The 13,917-nt window shown below is 31.3% G+C and overlaps 1 protein-coding gene across 1 annotated transcript in view; it reads right to left on the bottom strand.

Moving 5' to 3' along the window:
* Positions 1 to 13,702, bottom strand: part of LOC134711126 (uncharacterized) — a 56,321-nt gene extending 42,619 nt beyond the window's left edge. Inside the window, exons 1-12 of the mRNA XM_063571569.1 lie at positions 13,531 to 13,702; positions 10,962 to 11,314; positions 10,430 to 10,498; positions 9,385 to 9,436; positions 7,641 to 7,708; positions 7,186 to 7,266; positions 6,480 to 6,553; positions 4,355 to 4,492; positions 3,357 to 3,492; positions 2,254 to 2,342; positions 1,231 to 1,343; positions 713 to 783 (exon numbers count right to left, since the gene is read on the bottom strand). Coding sequence (XP_063427639.1) covers positions 713 to 783; positions 1,231 to 1,343; positions 2,254 to 2,342; positions 3,357 to 3,492; positions 4,355 to 4,492; positions 6,480 to 6,553; positions 7,186 to 7,266; positions 7,641 to 7,708; positions 9,385 to 9,436; positions 10,430 to 10,498; positions 10,962 to 11,300 — 1,230 coding nt within the window. The 5' untranslated portion in view covers positions 11,301 to 11,314; positions 13,531 to 13,702. The remainder of the gene's footprint in view (positions 1 to 712; positions 784 to 1,230; positions 1,344 to 2,253; positions 2,343 to 3,356; positions 3,493 to 4,354; positions 4,493 to 6,479; positions 6,554 to 7,185; positions 7,267 to 7,640; positions 7,709 to 9,384; positions 9,437 to 10,429; positions 10,499 to 10,961; positions 11,315 to 13,530) is intronic.
* Positions 13,703 to 13,917: the final 215 nt, after the last annotated feature.

Below are 13,917 nucleotides of genomic sequence, written 5' to 3'. Positions count from 1 at the left end.
ATATATTACGCGTTTTGTATACATAAGATTTATCAGTAACTACGATGTTGGAGTGCATAGGAAACCAAAAGGATATAATTATATGAAGAAAATTGATAGAAGGGCCAACCATAAAGACATCATTTCTCTATTCATTGTACAATCTATTGTTTTTACTTTATCTTATTGGTTTCTACAAGACTCACGAATATATACATTATTAATCTGTGACTTATACTTTCATCCATTGATGTATTTCGTGTTATCATATTATCGTCAGCAGAACATGCTTATAATAAATATATGAAAATTGGTTAATTTACGGCCTTCAACATGGAGTCGACTCACACTGAACAAAAAGCTAAAAAGGGCCCACAAATAACTAGCGTAAAACCATTCAAACGGACAAACCAACGGTCTAATATATACACCAAACGAGAAACAACATACACATAAATTACATAAACAAACGACAACTACTCTACATCAGATTATAAGTAGGATATTTGGTCTTAAATTATGCATTATTGCAATTTTATGTAAGTGATCCTTAGTATTAGGTTATTTTAATGTGTTTAAGTGAGTCGTTCTCTAAATAATGTGCATTTTTTTGTATATAACGCATGTGCTGTTTGAATTAAAACAGTCAAATCATAGCATTTTTACGCACATCCAATCACATACACACACATACACACAACTGGTAAAGATAAATGTGTCGTTTGTTCCCTACCTGAGTCAAAGTACCTCCAATAATAGAAACCAGCAGAGCCATAGAAATTGCAACAAAACCAAATACTATTACTGAAATAAAAGTTATCCATTAAATGCATGCATTTGTTATCATCATATCAATATCAGAGATTCTACAATGTTTAGAAGTGATCCAAGTTGTTTCACAAGAACCAACAAAACTTAATAAGTCGTATCCTTTTTAATTAGAGTTCAAACATAAATAGATTGTATTTGTGAAATAATATTTTCCAAGTAAAACAGAAGAAAATGCAATAGGCATTTATACATGTTATAATATACTCTTCTATATCATCTTGTCTCAGGTGGAGAATTATTTCATTGGCAATCATATCACATCTTCTAATTCTTATATGTAAATAATTAAGTATCACATGTTATGTCATTGAGTAAAATGCTATGGGCAAGCCAAATAACAAATACAGATTAGTATAACAACAATTAAGTGATGTAAACGAAATCGTTGTTACGATTAGATGTATAAATACAATAAATTACCTGCAACTTTAGAAATAATGGTTGCCTTAAATTCAGACATTGGTTTCGTATGAGGTTTAACTATATCCTGCCAAAACAGAGCTGATAAACTGCTGAGACCTGATGATAATGTACTAAAATTTAGAAATAGATGATAAAGCATTTTGTTAATCAAGGAGAGACTAAATCTAACAGACATATTATGTGTCTGTTGGGTTTGAGGAAGGTACGTAATGATTGTCTCGCTGCATAAGCAAACCTAACCCTTTAATATAGATATAGAAATATTGAAAATTGTTAATAATTCTCTTTTTCACATGTTATACATAACTTAGGTTTCATGCAATGATTCCTTTAGGTTTCAGAATATATAGTTATAGAAATGTGTCTCTGTATGTATTGTTGTGATCGTTCCTGGAATAGACTACAGAGGAGAACACAACAAATAGGAGAGTAAACGCACTGCTGATTTTGCTGAGAGTCTATGTTAAGTAAGGAGACATGGTGTTATTGTCAATTAGACCACTATTTAACACGTGGACTTAAGCTATGTAACGATGTAAGATCGCTAAGGTGTTCTGCCTTCAATTTATGTTTTGTGATTTTGTTTCTGATTTTTATTAATTCTATATTTTTATTATCATACAATTATATTATATATTTACATGTAAAGTATAGTATGTTGTAAAATGAAAGCACTACTGTAATTGATTCATTAATGTGAATAAGCGATATCTTCAGGAATTTATATATCAATGTCTTATACAAGAAACGAAAACATAATTGTAAAAATAAATTTCATGGAGATTATGTTAATCATTTATTGCTCAATGCATATTAAAGTAAACCTCGTATATCGACGAGAGCGAATATAATTTAAATGATATGCATTTTCATTATTAAAGATATTTCAGCATCGGTTTAGATAACATAAAACAACCACAATCGTTGTTTGTCTTACGTATTGTGCTTTCCTTATATTTCAGAAGATGTTTGTCAACACCCACTGTGTGTATTTCTTGTATAATCGATTTTGTTATTTACCTCAGTGATGCGCTAAATAATGAAGCCATACATAATCCGGGCATTCCTGGAACCCTATTGAAGATATCCATTACCATGTATGGAATTATCTACAAAAGAGTTAAATTACGCCATATCTTATTATTACATCCCTAGAACCCCATTAAACATATACGGGTTTATCTACAAAATAGTAAAATGAAGCCATCAATAGTACTGGCATTCCTTGGGTGACAATTAAACATGTTAACAACCATGGTTTTGATTATCTATGACCTGGAAATGTCCCCTTAAGAACATATGCTCCAAAACTACATAAATATAGGTTAGGTTGATCGCTGTAAATCACTTAACTGCAAATAGACTGTCATATAAATGATCGAAAGGTTTGGCTAGCTACGGAAACGGGTGTGATCCACCATTATTTACATGAGGTAATACATGACGGGTTTTTTTTATCACTCCTTTGATCTGTGTCAGCTTTTTCTTTTGCCATTAGTTTGGGGACTTTCCAATTTACATTTTCTGTGGAGTTAATTTTTGTTGTGTTTTTTAAATTTTACTAATTGGGTATTGGGTTATCAGCATAGTGGTCACAAACACATATAAATGATACTGATAATAAAACGATGATTTTACATTATTCTAGTGTTTAAATCGCATTCATACACTGAATAGCGGGTACCGATTTATTGTGTAAAAGATGCCGACCGATTTGTTAACTTTTAGAAAATACTATCCGTTGACAGTTGTCATGTCGAGTAGAAACTGTCAACATCTAAGCACATCTTGGGCAAATATTTCTCTCAATTGATACATGAACAAAGACCCGGCAAAGGACAGACAACTTTTTATTATGCAGTGTGTAACGGTGTTACTTGTGGTGCTTTTTTAAGCGATAATACTTATCGTTTTCCTCCATCAGTGTAACCAAAACAGTATTGACAAGTTGTAAATGAATTGTTAGGTCTTTCATGTCCATTAAAATTCTCAATTTCATGAGGTTTAGAGCATTATTTGAACAGCGGTATACTACTGTTGCCTTTCTATATTAGACAATACATTTCAATAGTTCAAAACAAAAATCAGAAAAAAAAGTATTATAGTTGTTGATTTGACCTTACCTGGTTAGGATTTGTAATTTGTTTTGATTTTAAAGGGTCGCATCCCAACGTGTTGTAATAAGAGTAAGCAACTATTCCTTCAAAGCAGGCCATGGAAACTGTTATCAAAAACACCGGAGAGACAATCAGCATCACTCTGGAATTAAGTGATGTAGTTACTATAGTGAAGTTTTGTAAATTGTATAATTTGGCATTCATTCTTCTGACTACTACATGAGCAAATAATGGTTTCTAGAAAAGCATTATCCCGTCCTATATGTATCAGGTTTTTTTTAAGTTAACTATCAGATTCTATTTGGACAACAATAAAATATAAATAGATGTTCGATCATTAAAAATCCAGATCATCACACAAGTTTCCATAAAGATGTCATTGAACTTACGTTGCTGTCAGCAAAATTAGAAGTTTTTATCGTATGTTAATATAATCAAAATCACAAATTTGTAAAGTATGCTGATATCACCCAATTTAGCAGAGACTAAATGAACTCATATATATTTATTTGAGTACGAAAATAAAGGATCTCTTACGTAGACTCAAATGAAGTTTTGAACCATGTTTGTAGTTCACCTTGGTATGCACTTTGTCTTTAAGTTTGCGCTTATTTTCAATCAAATAAGTCAAGTTTTTTGCAACTGATTTGCACAGTTTTTTCGTATGTTGTACTTTTACACCACTGGACTACGTTAGAGCAGTGATTAAACGCTAACCAATCGTTTTAATCCTGCTTCGTTAAGTATGTGTTAAAGGGTAACATTTGGTGGACGTCTGCAAAAAGTGTTTATCGTTAAGCGTTATACGCATGCATTATGCTGTTTGTTTTCTCTTTTGATTTATTTCAAATTTTATCATTATCGTTTTTATTTTTAAAAGCCCGAAGATGCGCATCAAGCACAGATAGCCATAAACACAACCACACAGTGAAACTAACAAACGAAAACAAGAACTAATTACAGGTTAGTTTGCGCACAGACATTTTTTTAACACAAGTATATACCTTTTAGCATCTTTTAGGGTTGGTGTAGAACAAATTCGTTGAACAGATGCTTGATCAAAGATCATTCCGGTGCCTTTGATAATGCTGCCGACAAACAAATTCCAGAATGTATGACGTCTAGTAATATCAGTATCCCAACTGTGAAAATATGGAAATTATTGTTCTCAGAAAAAAAATATGTATAAATTCATAATGAGTCACCAAATGACAAACAGTATTTTACAGAATAACACATTTGCACACTTTAATACCAGTTCTTGTATTTTTTTATCAAAACTGCTAAATATTACAATTCATTGGTTGTAATGAAGATAATGTAGAAGGGCGCTTGAACACACGAAATTGAGAGTGACATTTGTATTTTTATTGTCAGCCCAATAGTCAGCACCTCGGTGTTGACATGAATATCAATTGAATATAAAAAGGTAGATATATGATATAAGTAACTAATTAGACAATTCTCCTTAAGATACCAAAATGACACAGAAATCAACAACTTTAGGTCACCGTACGGCCTTCAACAATGAGCAAAGCCCATACCGCATTGTAAGTTATAAAATGTCCCGAAATGACAATGTAAATCAATCCAAACGAGAAAACTAGCGGCCTAGTTTATGTTTAAAAATTGAACGAAAAACTAATATGTAACACATAAACAAACGACAACCATTGCATATACCGAATGTGGCGAATTAAACATCTTAAATGATAATTTTTATAAATTTACTTTTAAAAAAGATATGAATTATTCGAAAACTTAGGCTTGTCTTATGCTAGGCAAAGATTACATTAACCGTATTTGGCACAAAGCCTGGTAGCTTTGATAACTATCAGTATAGAAGAAGGGCTGAGATCTCTAAAAAAACAAGTTTAACCCCCCCCCCCCCCCCCCCCCGTATGTTTTTGGCTGTCCCAAGTCAGGAGCCCCTGGTCTATGGTTTGGTTATTGTTTCTTTGACATACTCAACATTTCCATTCTCAATTCTATTTAGCAAAATATCTCCCTCCCATTGAAAATAAAATGGTCAACTAAATCATCATGTTTTTAAAATGAGCATTTTTTTATCATTTGTAATGTTAATTAGGTAAATAACTTTATTCATAATATTATAATCTTTGTCTTCAATATATATGCTTCCTTAAATGTGCACAATAAAAACCTTCTTCTGAGTATATACGTTTAACACTTAAAACCCACACGAGGTCATCATTGACTATTGATATAGTTATAAAATACTCGTATTTAAAAAAAACATTTAAACATCGATTTTAATTCATCAATGGGAACGTAATAGATTTTGAATTTAGCCTTCAGTAAGTCATATAGTACTTCGAGTATTTTTAGATATTAGTTAAAACGGTTAAAATATTTTTCAGAAATTATCAAAACAGTCACATACTTTTTAGAAATCCACTCTACATAGTACATAGTATTTTTAGGTATTAGCCAAGGAAGTTAAAAATATTTTTTAGAAACTAACAATACATACTTTTAAGAAACCCATTCTATATAGTACTTCAAATATTGTAGATACTAGTAGTACCTATTGCAGTTAAAACTGTTTTTAAAGAGAAGGACAATGTATTCTTTGTTAAAAAAAACACTCTGATTAAAAACAAAACAAACAAAAATAACAATTTGATGCTGTTGTCATTTAAATACTTGATAATTGGATGATCAGATATTTATCAAAATAGGTAGACGTTCATTCGATTGAATAATTAGTATTCCTATGGGAGGAAATCGTGTTCCTTCTGACACCAACATGTTTTTTACTTGTTTTATAAAAAAGAAGATGTGGTATGATTGCCAATGAGATAACTATCCACAAAAGACCAAAATGACACAAACATTAACAATTATAGGTTACCGTACGGTATCACTTGGCTACCATTTCGTCAATGCATGGGCCTATGACAATCTCAAAAATCATGTCATAAAACTATCATACTATCAAATGCGGTAGAGTAGAAACCTTCCAGTGGATCAGTTATAAATTAATTCCAGTACCAAAAACAGTGAAGACCTACATTCTAATACTGAGTTTATCACGTGGGATTTGCTATGAAAACGTGTTTTCACAAGGGAAAATAGTTCAAATAAAAAAGAGTACCATATACTTACACAAAAAAGTTTAGACGGCCATTATCATTGGCTATACTCCATGTTGATTTCACCCCTCCACTTAAAATTGTACCCTGAAATGTAAAAAGAGTATTTGCTCAAAAACGGGACGTTTGATTGGATTTAATAAATATTCTTATTCTTATTCTATTGTCATTTCTGTAACAAGGATGCTAATGTTTATTCAAACTATACTACGCTTACTTTTGCAGTGTGGCGACCTTGAAAAATACTTCTATGTCCATCTAAAAATCAACAAATAATCAAGGACACGAAGTTTCATAATTTTGTATAACAGACACGTCTTTCGTCTACATAAAACAGTGGAAGCGGTTTCAAGACAGTTTGAAAAACAAATCGAATTATCATTTGAAGGGCACCTGATTAATTACAGTTACGGAATATATACATTGTGGTAGTTATTTCAACAGCCTACAAAAAAATATTTAAACTTTTTATGTATCAAAGTAACTTCTTTCATTTCTAGAGTGCATATATTTATTTTTTCTTATTTTCTTCATCAGAAATTACTATAGAAGTAACTATATAATACTTTATCGTAATGTGTGAAGATTTGCGTCTCTTACAGTTTCCAAATGATATATAACCATAGGCAGGTATGTCTCGTCATATTTTTTGTTGTTTTATGGGAAACAGATGATATTACATGTAAATAGCATTTGAAATTTGAATAATGTCTACGTACTTGGATCAAAACTGCCGTTATACCAACTACCATTATTAAACTCTGGAAGACATCTGTCCATATAACAGCTTTTATTCCACCCTAAAATATGATAAATAACATCATATCAAATATAATGAACATTTATTCCAAGGTGGCCATGTTTAAGCCATGGAAGATTGAAGTCCTGATAAGATTACATTGTATCAAATAAAAGATAACGTTAAAAATCACTAAGATAAATGTCTTTTGTTGCCATTGCTCTAATGCATTATTAGAATGATAGTCTTAATAATGTTAATTGTTATCTACATTCATAATGGATGAAACTCTATATCACAGTTGAATATGAGAGTTGGTTTCCGCTCGTTTGATGTGTTTGAGCTTTTGATAAGGAACTGTCTGTTTTTAAATTCTCTTGGAGTTAGGTTTTACTGTTATTTTTCCTTCTTATTTATAAATTTAATAAATCATACCACAGACGTATATATTACAGCAGCAACGGCTACAATCACAATCGAGGCAATCTGTGGAAATCCCATAACTGAAAAGAGGCATTCTTCTATTATACGTACACACATATTAATATCTATATGCAATACTTTTAGGAGAACAGAGGAAAGACGATGATTACTTTGAAAATAAACAGTCGCAAAAACAAACGACAGTTTATAAAAACTAAACAGAAAACAAAAGATTGAACAAGAAGAATCTAATTGAAAATTGAAATGAGCTCATGTACTCCAAGCAGGTACTCTGCCTCATTATTTGCAACTGTTTCGTGAGGATTTCAAGCAATCAGTTGCTAATATATCGTATTCAGTGATGTGCTTATCAAGTAAAAGTGGACGGCAAAGTATATATGACAATTTAAATTATCCGTTGTTATCTGGGATACAGACCTTTAGTAATGGTCAACCAAATATTTAAGTAAAACTTGTACAGCATGAGTTAAACATTTAAAACCCTGGCATCACTTAAACAAGTTATGGAATATCATATTAATTTGGAGATCTTCTTCTTCGACTGTACGTGTATGTCGTATTATGGCGCTGCTGTGATGTTGCTAAATTAAACGAAACGCTGAAATAACCTCTTTTGTCAATTATTTAAGGACAATACTATATAAATGATTGAAAATATGATGTTCTTAAATGATTACAAAACCTACACTCAGAAGGATGGTATTGAACGATATAAGGTGCAGTATTGCATGAACGCAATAATAGAGATAAAATATGTAATGGTGTATGGCATATGGTGAAATGGTAGAATGTGTATAGTGCTATAGTGTTGGTGTTAATGGCGTAATGGTGTAACGTGCGATCGGTAATTGTGTTTAATGAATGGTGTACCACATTCAAACTATGCAAAATATTGATCAGAACTGATTTCTAATTTTATACATTAATTTACAATATTGTGATAAAAATTCGTTTTACACCATCCATGGACTGTATATATTTTTTTCTATGTTTACCTACCGATAAAATGTCACTTTGAAAAAAAGATGAATGAACGTTTACAGGAAATGTGCTTTTCAAACAAAGCGGGAGATTTAAAAAAAAAATAAACAAATGACTTTTATTCATCAACATTGAGATAACAATGAACAAATGTTAGTAAAGATTAGCGCTCCTCGTAAGTCAGTTCTGGGGATATTATGACTTTGTATAGATGTATTGTTAGTCTGAGTGGTATTATTACATGTTTAAGTCGTTTATGAACAGGCGACATTATTTCGATAGTGTCTTTGTTGGACTTGAATTTTGAACCCAAATCTAATAAATATCCTTATATCCTACATACATTTGACGAATAGGAACATTCTGACGAAAGGTTAACTTCAGCTATTCTTATTTATTATCTACACGATTTTTCACGCATATTTAAACCTTTGTCATCCCAATTTTATCCCTATGCGTTCTGTAAGACGTTAGATGACATGAATTAAATATGGTTAATAAAATAAAGAAAGTTATTTCTCGGCTTCCCTGTTATCATCCCGTAGTGTCTTCTCTGATAATAATCGGACTAATAACATTCTTGGTTACATAATATTATTCAAATTAAAAGCTTACACGCACTAAATTATAATCCTGGTACCTTTGATAACTATATATTCATTCATTCATTGTTTTTCTTTTATCTTACCAACTTATCTGGTGATATTTAAAATGTGAGTTGGTTTAATGGAATTATATACATTTACATACAAACCTGCCTCTAATGCAATTGCTGGCCCGTATAATACGATTCCCATATATATAGTCTGAAAAGTGAATACTAACTATTAACAAAACAATATTCATATAGTAACCCATATGCAACTACGTTGTTTTAAACTGTGAGCTTCTCATTAACTTATACATACATGTTTAACCTCTGGTAGTTTGCTTGGTTGCAGAAGGAGAGCAAACAACATAATATTGATAAACTATCCGTTGAATTAAGAAATTATCAAGACACTAAAGACAACTTTTAAATTATATAGATTTGGAAATTACACAGGCATAGATTACCGTAGCCGTAATTGGAACAACTGTTTGGAAATTTGGGTCCTCAATGCTCTTAAACTTTGTACTTTTTGTCAATATAGCTATATTGATCTGAGCGTCACTGATGAGTCTTATGTCGACGAAACGCGCGTCCGCCGTAATCAATCATAAGCCTTTTACCCTTAATTATTTGCACCACTGGGTCGATGCCATTGATGGTGGACGCTTCGTCACGAGGGTATCACCAGCTCAGTGGTCAGCACTTCGGTGTTGACATGAATATCATTTATATGGTCATTTTTTTTTATGAATTCCCTGTTTCAAAAGTATGATGTTTTTGAAATACTAAGGATTTTCTTATCCCAGGCATAGATTACCTTATCCGTATTTGGAACTTTTTTGTATTTGCTGGCGGGCGTTTCGTTACGAGGGTATCACCAGGCCAGTAGTCAGCACTTCCGTGTTGACATGAATATAATTAATATGGTCATTGTTTTTTTTTAATTCCCTGTTTACACAAGTATGATTTTTTTAAATCGAAGGATTTTGTTATCCAAGGCATAGATGACCTTATCCGTATTTGGAACAACTATTTTGAATTTTGTATCCTCAATGCTCGTCAACTGTGTACTTATTTTAGCTTTATAACTACTTTGATCTAACCGTCACTGATAAGTCTTATGTAGACGAAACGCGCGTCTGGCGTAATTAATTATAAACTTGGTACATGTACCTTTGATAACTGTATACATTTAGTAGATACTTACATAATGAATCATTCCAAGCATAGTACCGAACATGCGCACAGCATGGGACTGAAATCGTAATTCTAAATACTGAAAAATAGATAATGGTTCTAAGATTGTTACCTCAAAATTCCCTTCGGTAGAGGCATAAGACACCAAAGAAACGATAACAATGCAAAAGTTGAAATACTAATAATGATATAGATATATATATATATATATATAGCAAAGGAAAAGAAATAATAGTAACAATTTTAAAACTACTATGATCTACATTTAAATAAAACTTTAATTCTTACAATATTTTTATCTTTTTTAGTTATTCATTTTAATAAAACAGCTAGTGTTCAATCTAGATATATTTTCACAGAATATAAGTGAATGGAATGTTTTGTCGAATTCTTTGTTCAAACGCATCAAATAGTATAAATAGTCATTTTTAGAATGATATACAGCTTACTTTCTAGATGAAATGTGGAAAATTACACTCAGTAAGTATTGTAATTTTTTGCACACGAAAATCGTTTATGTGTAATATATAAATACTGCAAACCTCATAAGCGCTCGTGATTTTCAGAGGGTGAATCAAAGGCACCATCAGTTTAATCGAAAGTAAATTGGCAATAAACCATCCAAAGGCCCACATAATGTTCTGTATACCGAACACATATATTTCTGCAGGTGTTCCGAGCATCATAATTGAGGATTCAAATGAAACTATTAAGGAGATGGCCACAGGAATTATTGACATCCTCCGGTTTCCCAGATGATATTCTGAAGTGGTCATTTGATTCCCACCTGACAGGGCATGAAAAATTCCGATGCTGATTGATAACACAACAACCCCAGTAAACACGATATAATCTGCCACGTGGAAAAACCGAGACTCCATATTTGATATGTTTCCTGAAATAACACAAATCGAATTATCATAAATAATTTGTAAAACATCATTGTTTAATAATGTAAATGTGAATCATAATGATTTAACTGAAAGTAAAAATATTATCATTAAAACTCAGTTTATTAGAAACTTGAAGAGAGAAACTGTTTACATAAATCATTTAATTATTGGTTTGCTCTATAGATTTAGTAATATCATAGTTTTTAGTTTTAAAGATGTGTTGATGGGGCTTTTGTGTATTGAAAATAAAATGCTAAATAATCAAATGAAAGGGATGTTGGAATTTAGCTCAGTATCTGTTATATAAATTTTTTGGGGCAGTACTGCAAATGATTCAATTCTAGTTTCAAACAAGTTTCCCGGGGTTTGTCTTTTTTTCAATTTATGTTTTTTTCTTTCTTTCTTTGTATCTTTCTACCTTTTGTATATACAAATGTTTAATTTCGAGTAATGATAACATACAATAACTTTGGTTTGCTTTCCATGGAGACCTGTTTGTAGGTTGCGGTGCAACAAAATGCTATGAAGTATCTCCCTATTTTGTAGTTGTTTGAAATAAGACTAAATATGTCGGTTTTTTTTCAGTCACTGATTTCTGAAACCATGTTGTTTAAGCATAACTATGCAAATATACTGAAACTGTAACACAGTACGTTAAGCTTTTTTAAGTAACACCAAATACTCTTTATAAAGTTATTTGTTTTTGTTATGCTGTATAATGTTTTGGTGATCTATTATTATAGAGCCAATATTTTCCCTTTACTTATGTTTACTATACATTTAAATATCCTTGTAATTCCATTGATCGCGCGAGTAAGATGATAAGGCGGGGTATTAGATGCAAAACAAATTGGGTTAACTTCGTCAGCTCTTCATCTCCTGTCAAAAGCCAGAAAACTCCCTGTGGTTATCTTGTGTTGTATCTAAATGTTGTTTCTCATTTTAAGAATCAACAAGTGATAAGAAAATACATGTTGTCTATTTAAAATAATGTAGGAATTATGTTTCATGTTACTTCCATTGTGAGATAATTGCAATTTCTATGATTATGAGTGAATAAAAGCCTGTGTGGTACATAAGAGGTCACAACAAAATGTCATTTTCAGTAAAAACAAAATTATGAAAAATGCTTCTCATAAACGATAAATGTAAAGTGTTGAATATGACCTAGTCTCTCACCCAACGACTACACTACATTAACCACCGGCACCACACTTTTCCGTGAGAAACGCAGACGTACAACGAATGGGCTTATCTTTAATAGGCAGCAGCCTTAAATAAATACGTAATGTCCTTGTCAATAAATTGACATGAAAACTTGACATGTATTCCATTAATGTAGTATCATAACAGTTCATACTCCAGTTGACGGGAAATTTCCATTTGTAAAGCTTGTACTACATGAAGGCGATGTGTGTCGGTTGTGGAAAGATGGCGTGTAATTTGTAATGTTCAACTCGTACTGAGTAAGTACTTTGTGAAGGCGAATTATGTCTGTTTTTAAATGAGGGCAAGAAATCCATTTGGACAGCTTGTATATACATTGTATGTAGATGGATTATGTATTTTTTTTAATTGTATTGTATGAATACGAGTTATGTCTGTCTTTAAATAACTTATTGATTTTTAGTTTTCTAACGTCCTTGTGCAAATACTTTTTGAAATGATGGCGTTTAGTCTATATGTACAGCAGCTATTGTTTGAAGTTGAGTTGTCTCTGTTTTCGACCGGTGGTGTGTAATTTATTTGCTCGGTCTGTACTGAGTGCTGGTTTGATTAAAAACTAATGATGAAATGGCTTCAAGCATTATGCAGTAAACCACTTTTACATGTAGTTTTAGAGCTCCTTTACTCGTTCCAGTGATAATCTTTCTTACAGGTTTTATTTCTACTTTTAAGCAGATCAATTGTTTGACTTTTTAGAATCACAAGTAATTATATTTAAATCTGTTCATTAAACTTTAATAAAAACATGGTCTTAAGTGAATGTGAAAAGAAAAATCAAAACCAAAGTAGCATATAGTATTTGTCTTGAATATACTAAATCAACAATTCTTTGAACAGAAATGCTAACAGAGCATAACATGTTACTCTTTCTTAAACACTTTTGTATCGACATGAATTCTGCAAATCATTATAACACAGTAGCTATTTACATCATATACGAAAATAGAGCTAATAACATTAATTCATAACACATTATTTATATATCACATACCTTTTAAATATTCAGCAAATTATAACCACTAAACAGCAAAATTGATATGTCTTGAAATGATATTTGATCTGTAGTTTCGAAATTGAAGCGTCTTTGTTGTCATAATAAAGTTTTGATTTAAATAATTCCAACTAAAAAGGTTGATATATCGAGAGTGCAAAACCTAATTATAAACCCTAGTTCACAACTAATTTAATCGATTCGTCAGTCATGCATTATTTGGTCAAGTCTATACATTAAAGGTCAAGTTTCTTAAAACAATATCGTGTTATTTAAATCACACATTTGAAAATAAAACTTATAGTTAAGGAAATCTTTAAATTTAAATTTAGACTTATGTTATTGAGTAGATATATATAGCCTTAAATACATGCTATATGTATGTCT

Source organism: Mytilus trossulus, chromosome 3 (genome assembly GCF_036588685.1).
Source record: "Mytilus trossulus isolate FHL-02 chromosome 3, PNRI_Mtr1.1.1.hap1, whole genome shotgun sequence".
Taxonomy (NCBI): Eukaryota; Metazoa; Mollusca; class Bivalvia; order Mytilida; family Mytilidae; genus Mytilus; species Mytilus trossulus.
The sequence above is the reverse complement of the archived record's forward strand: the minus strand, read 5'-3'. Positions and strand labels throughout refer to the sequence as shown.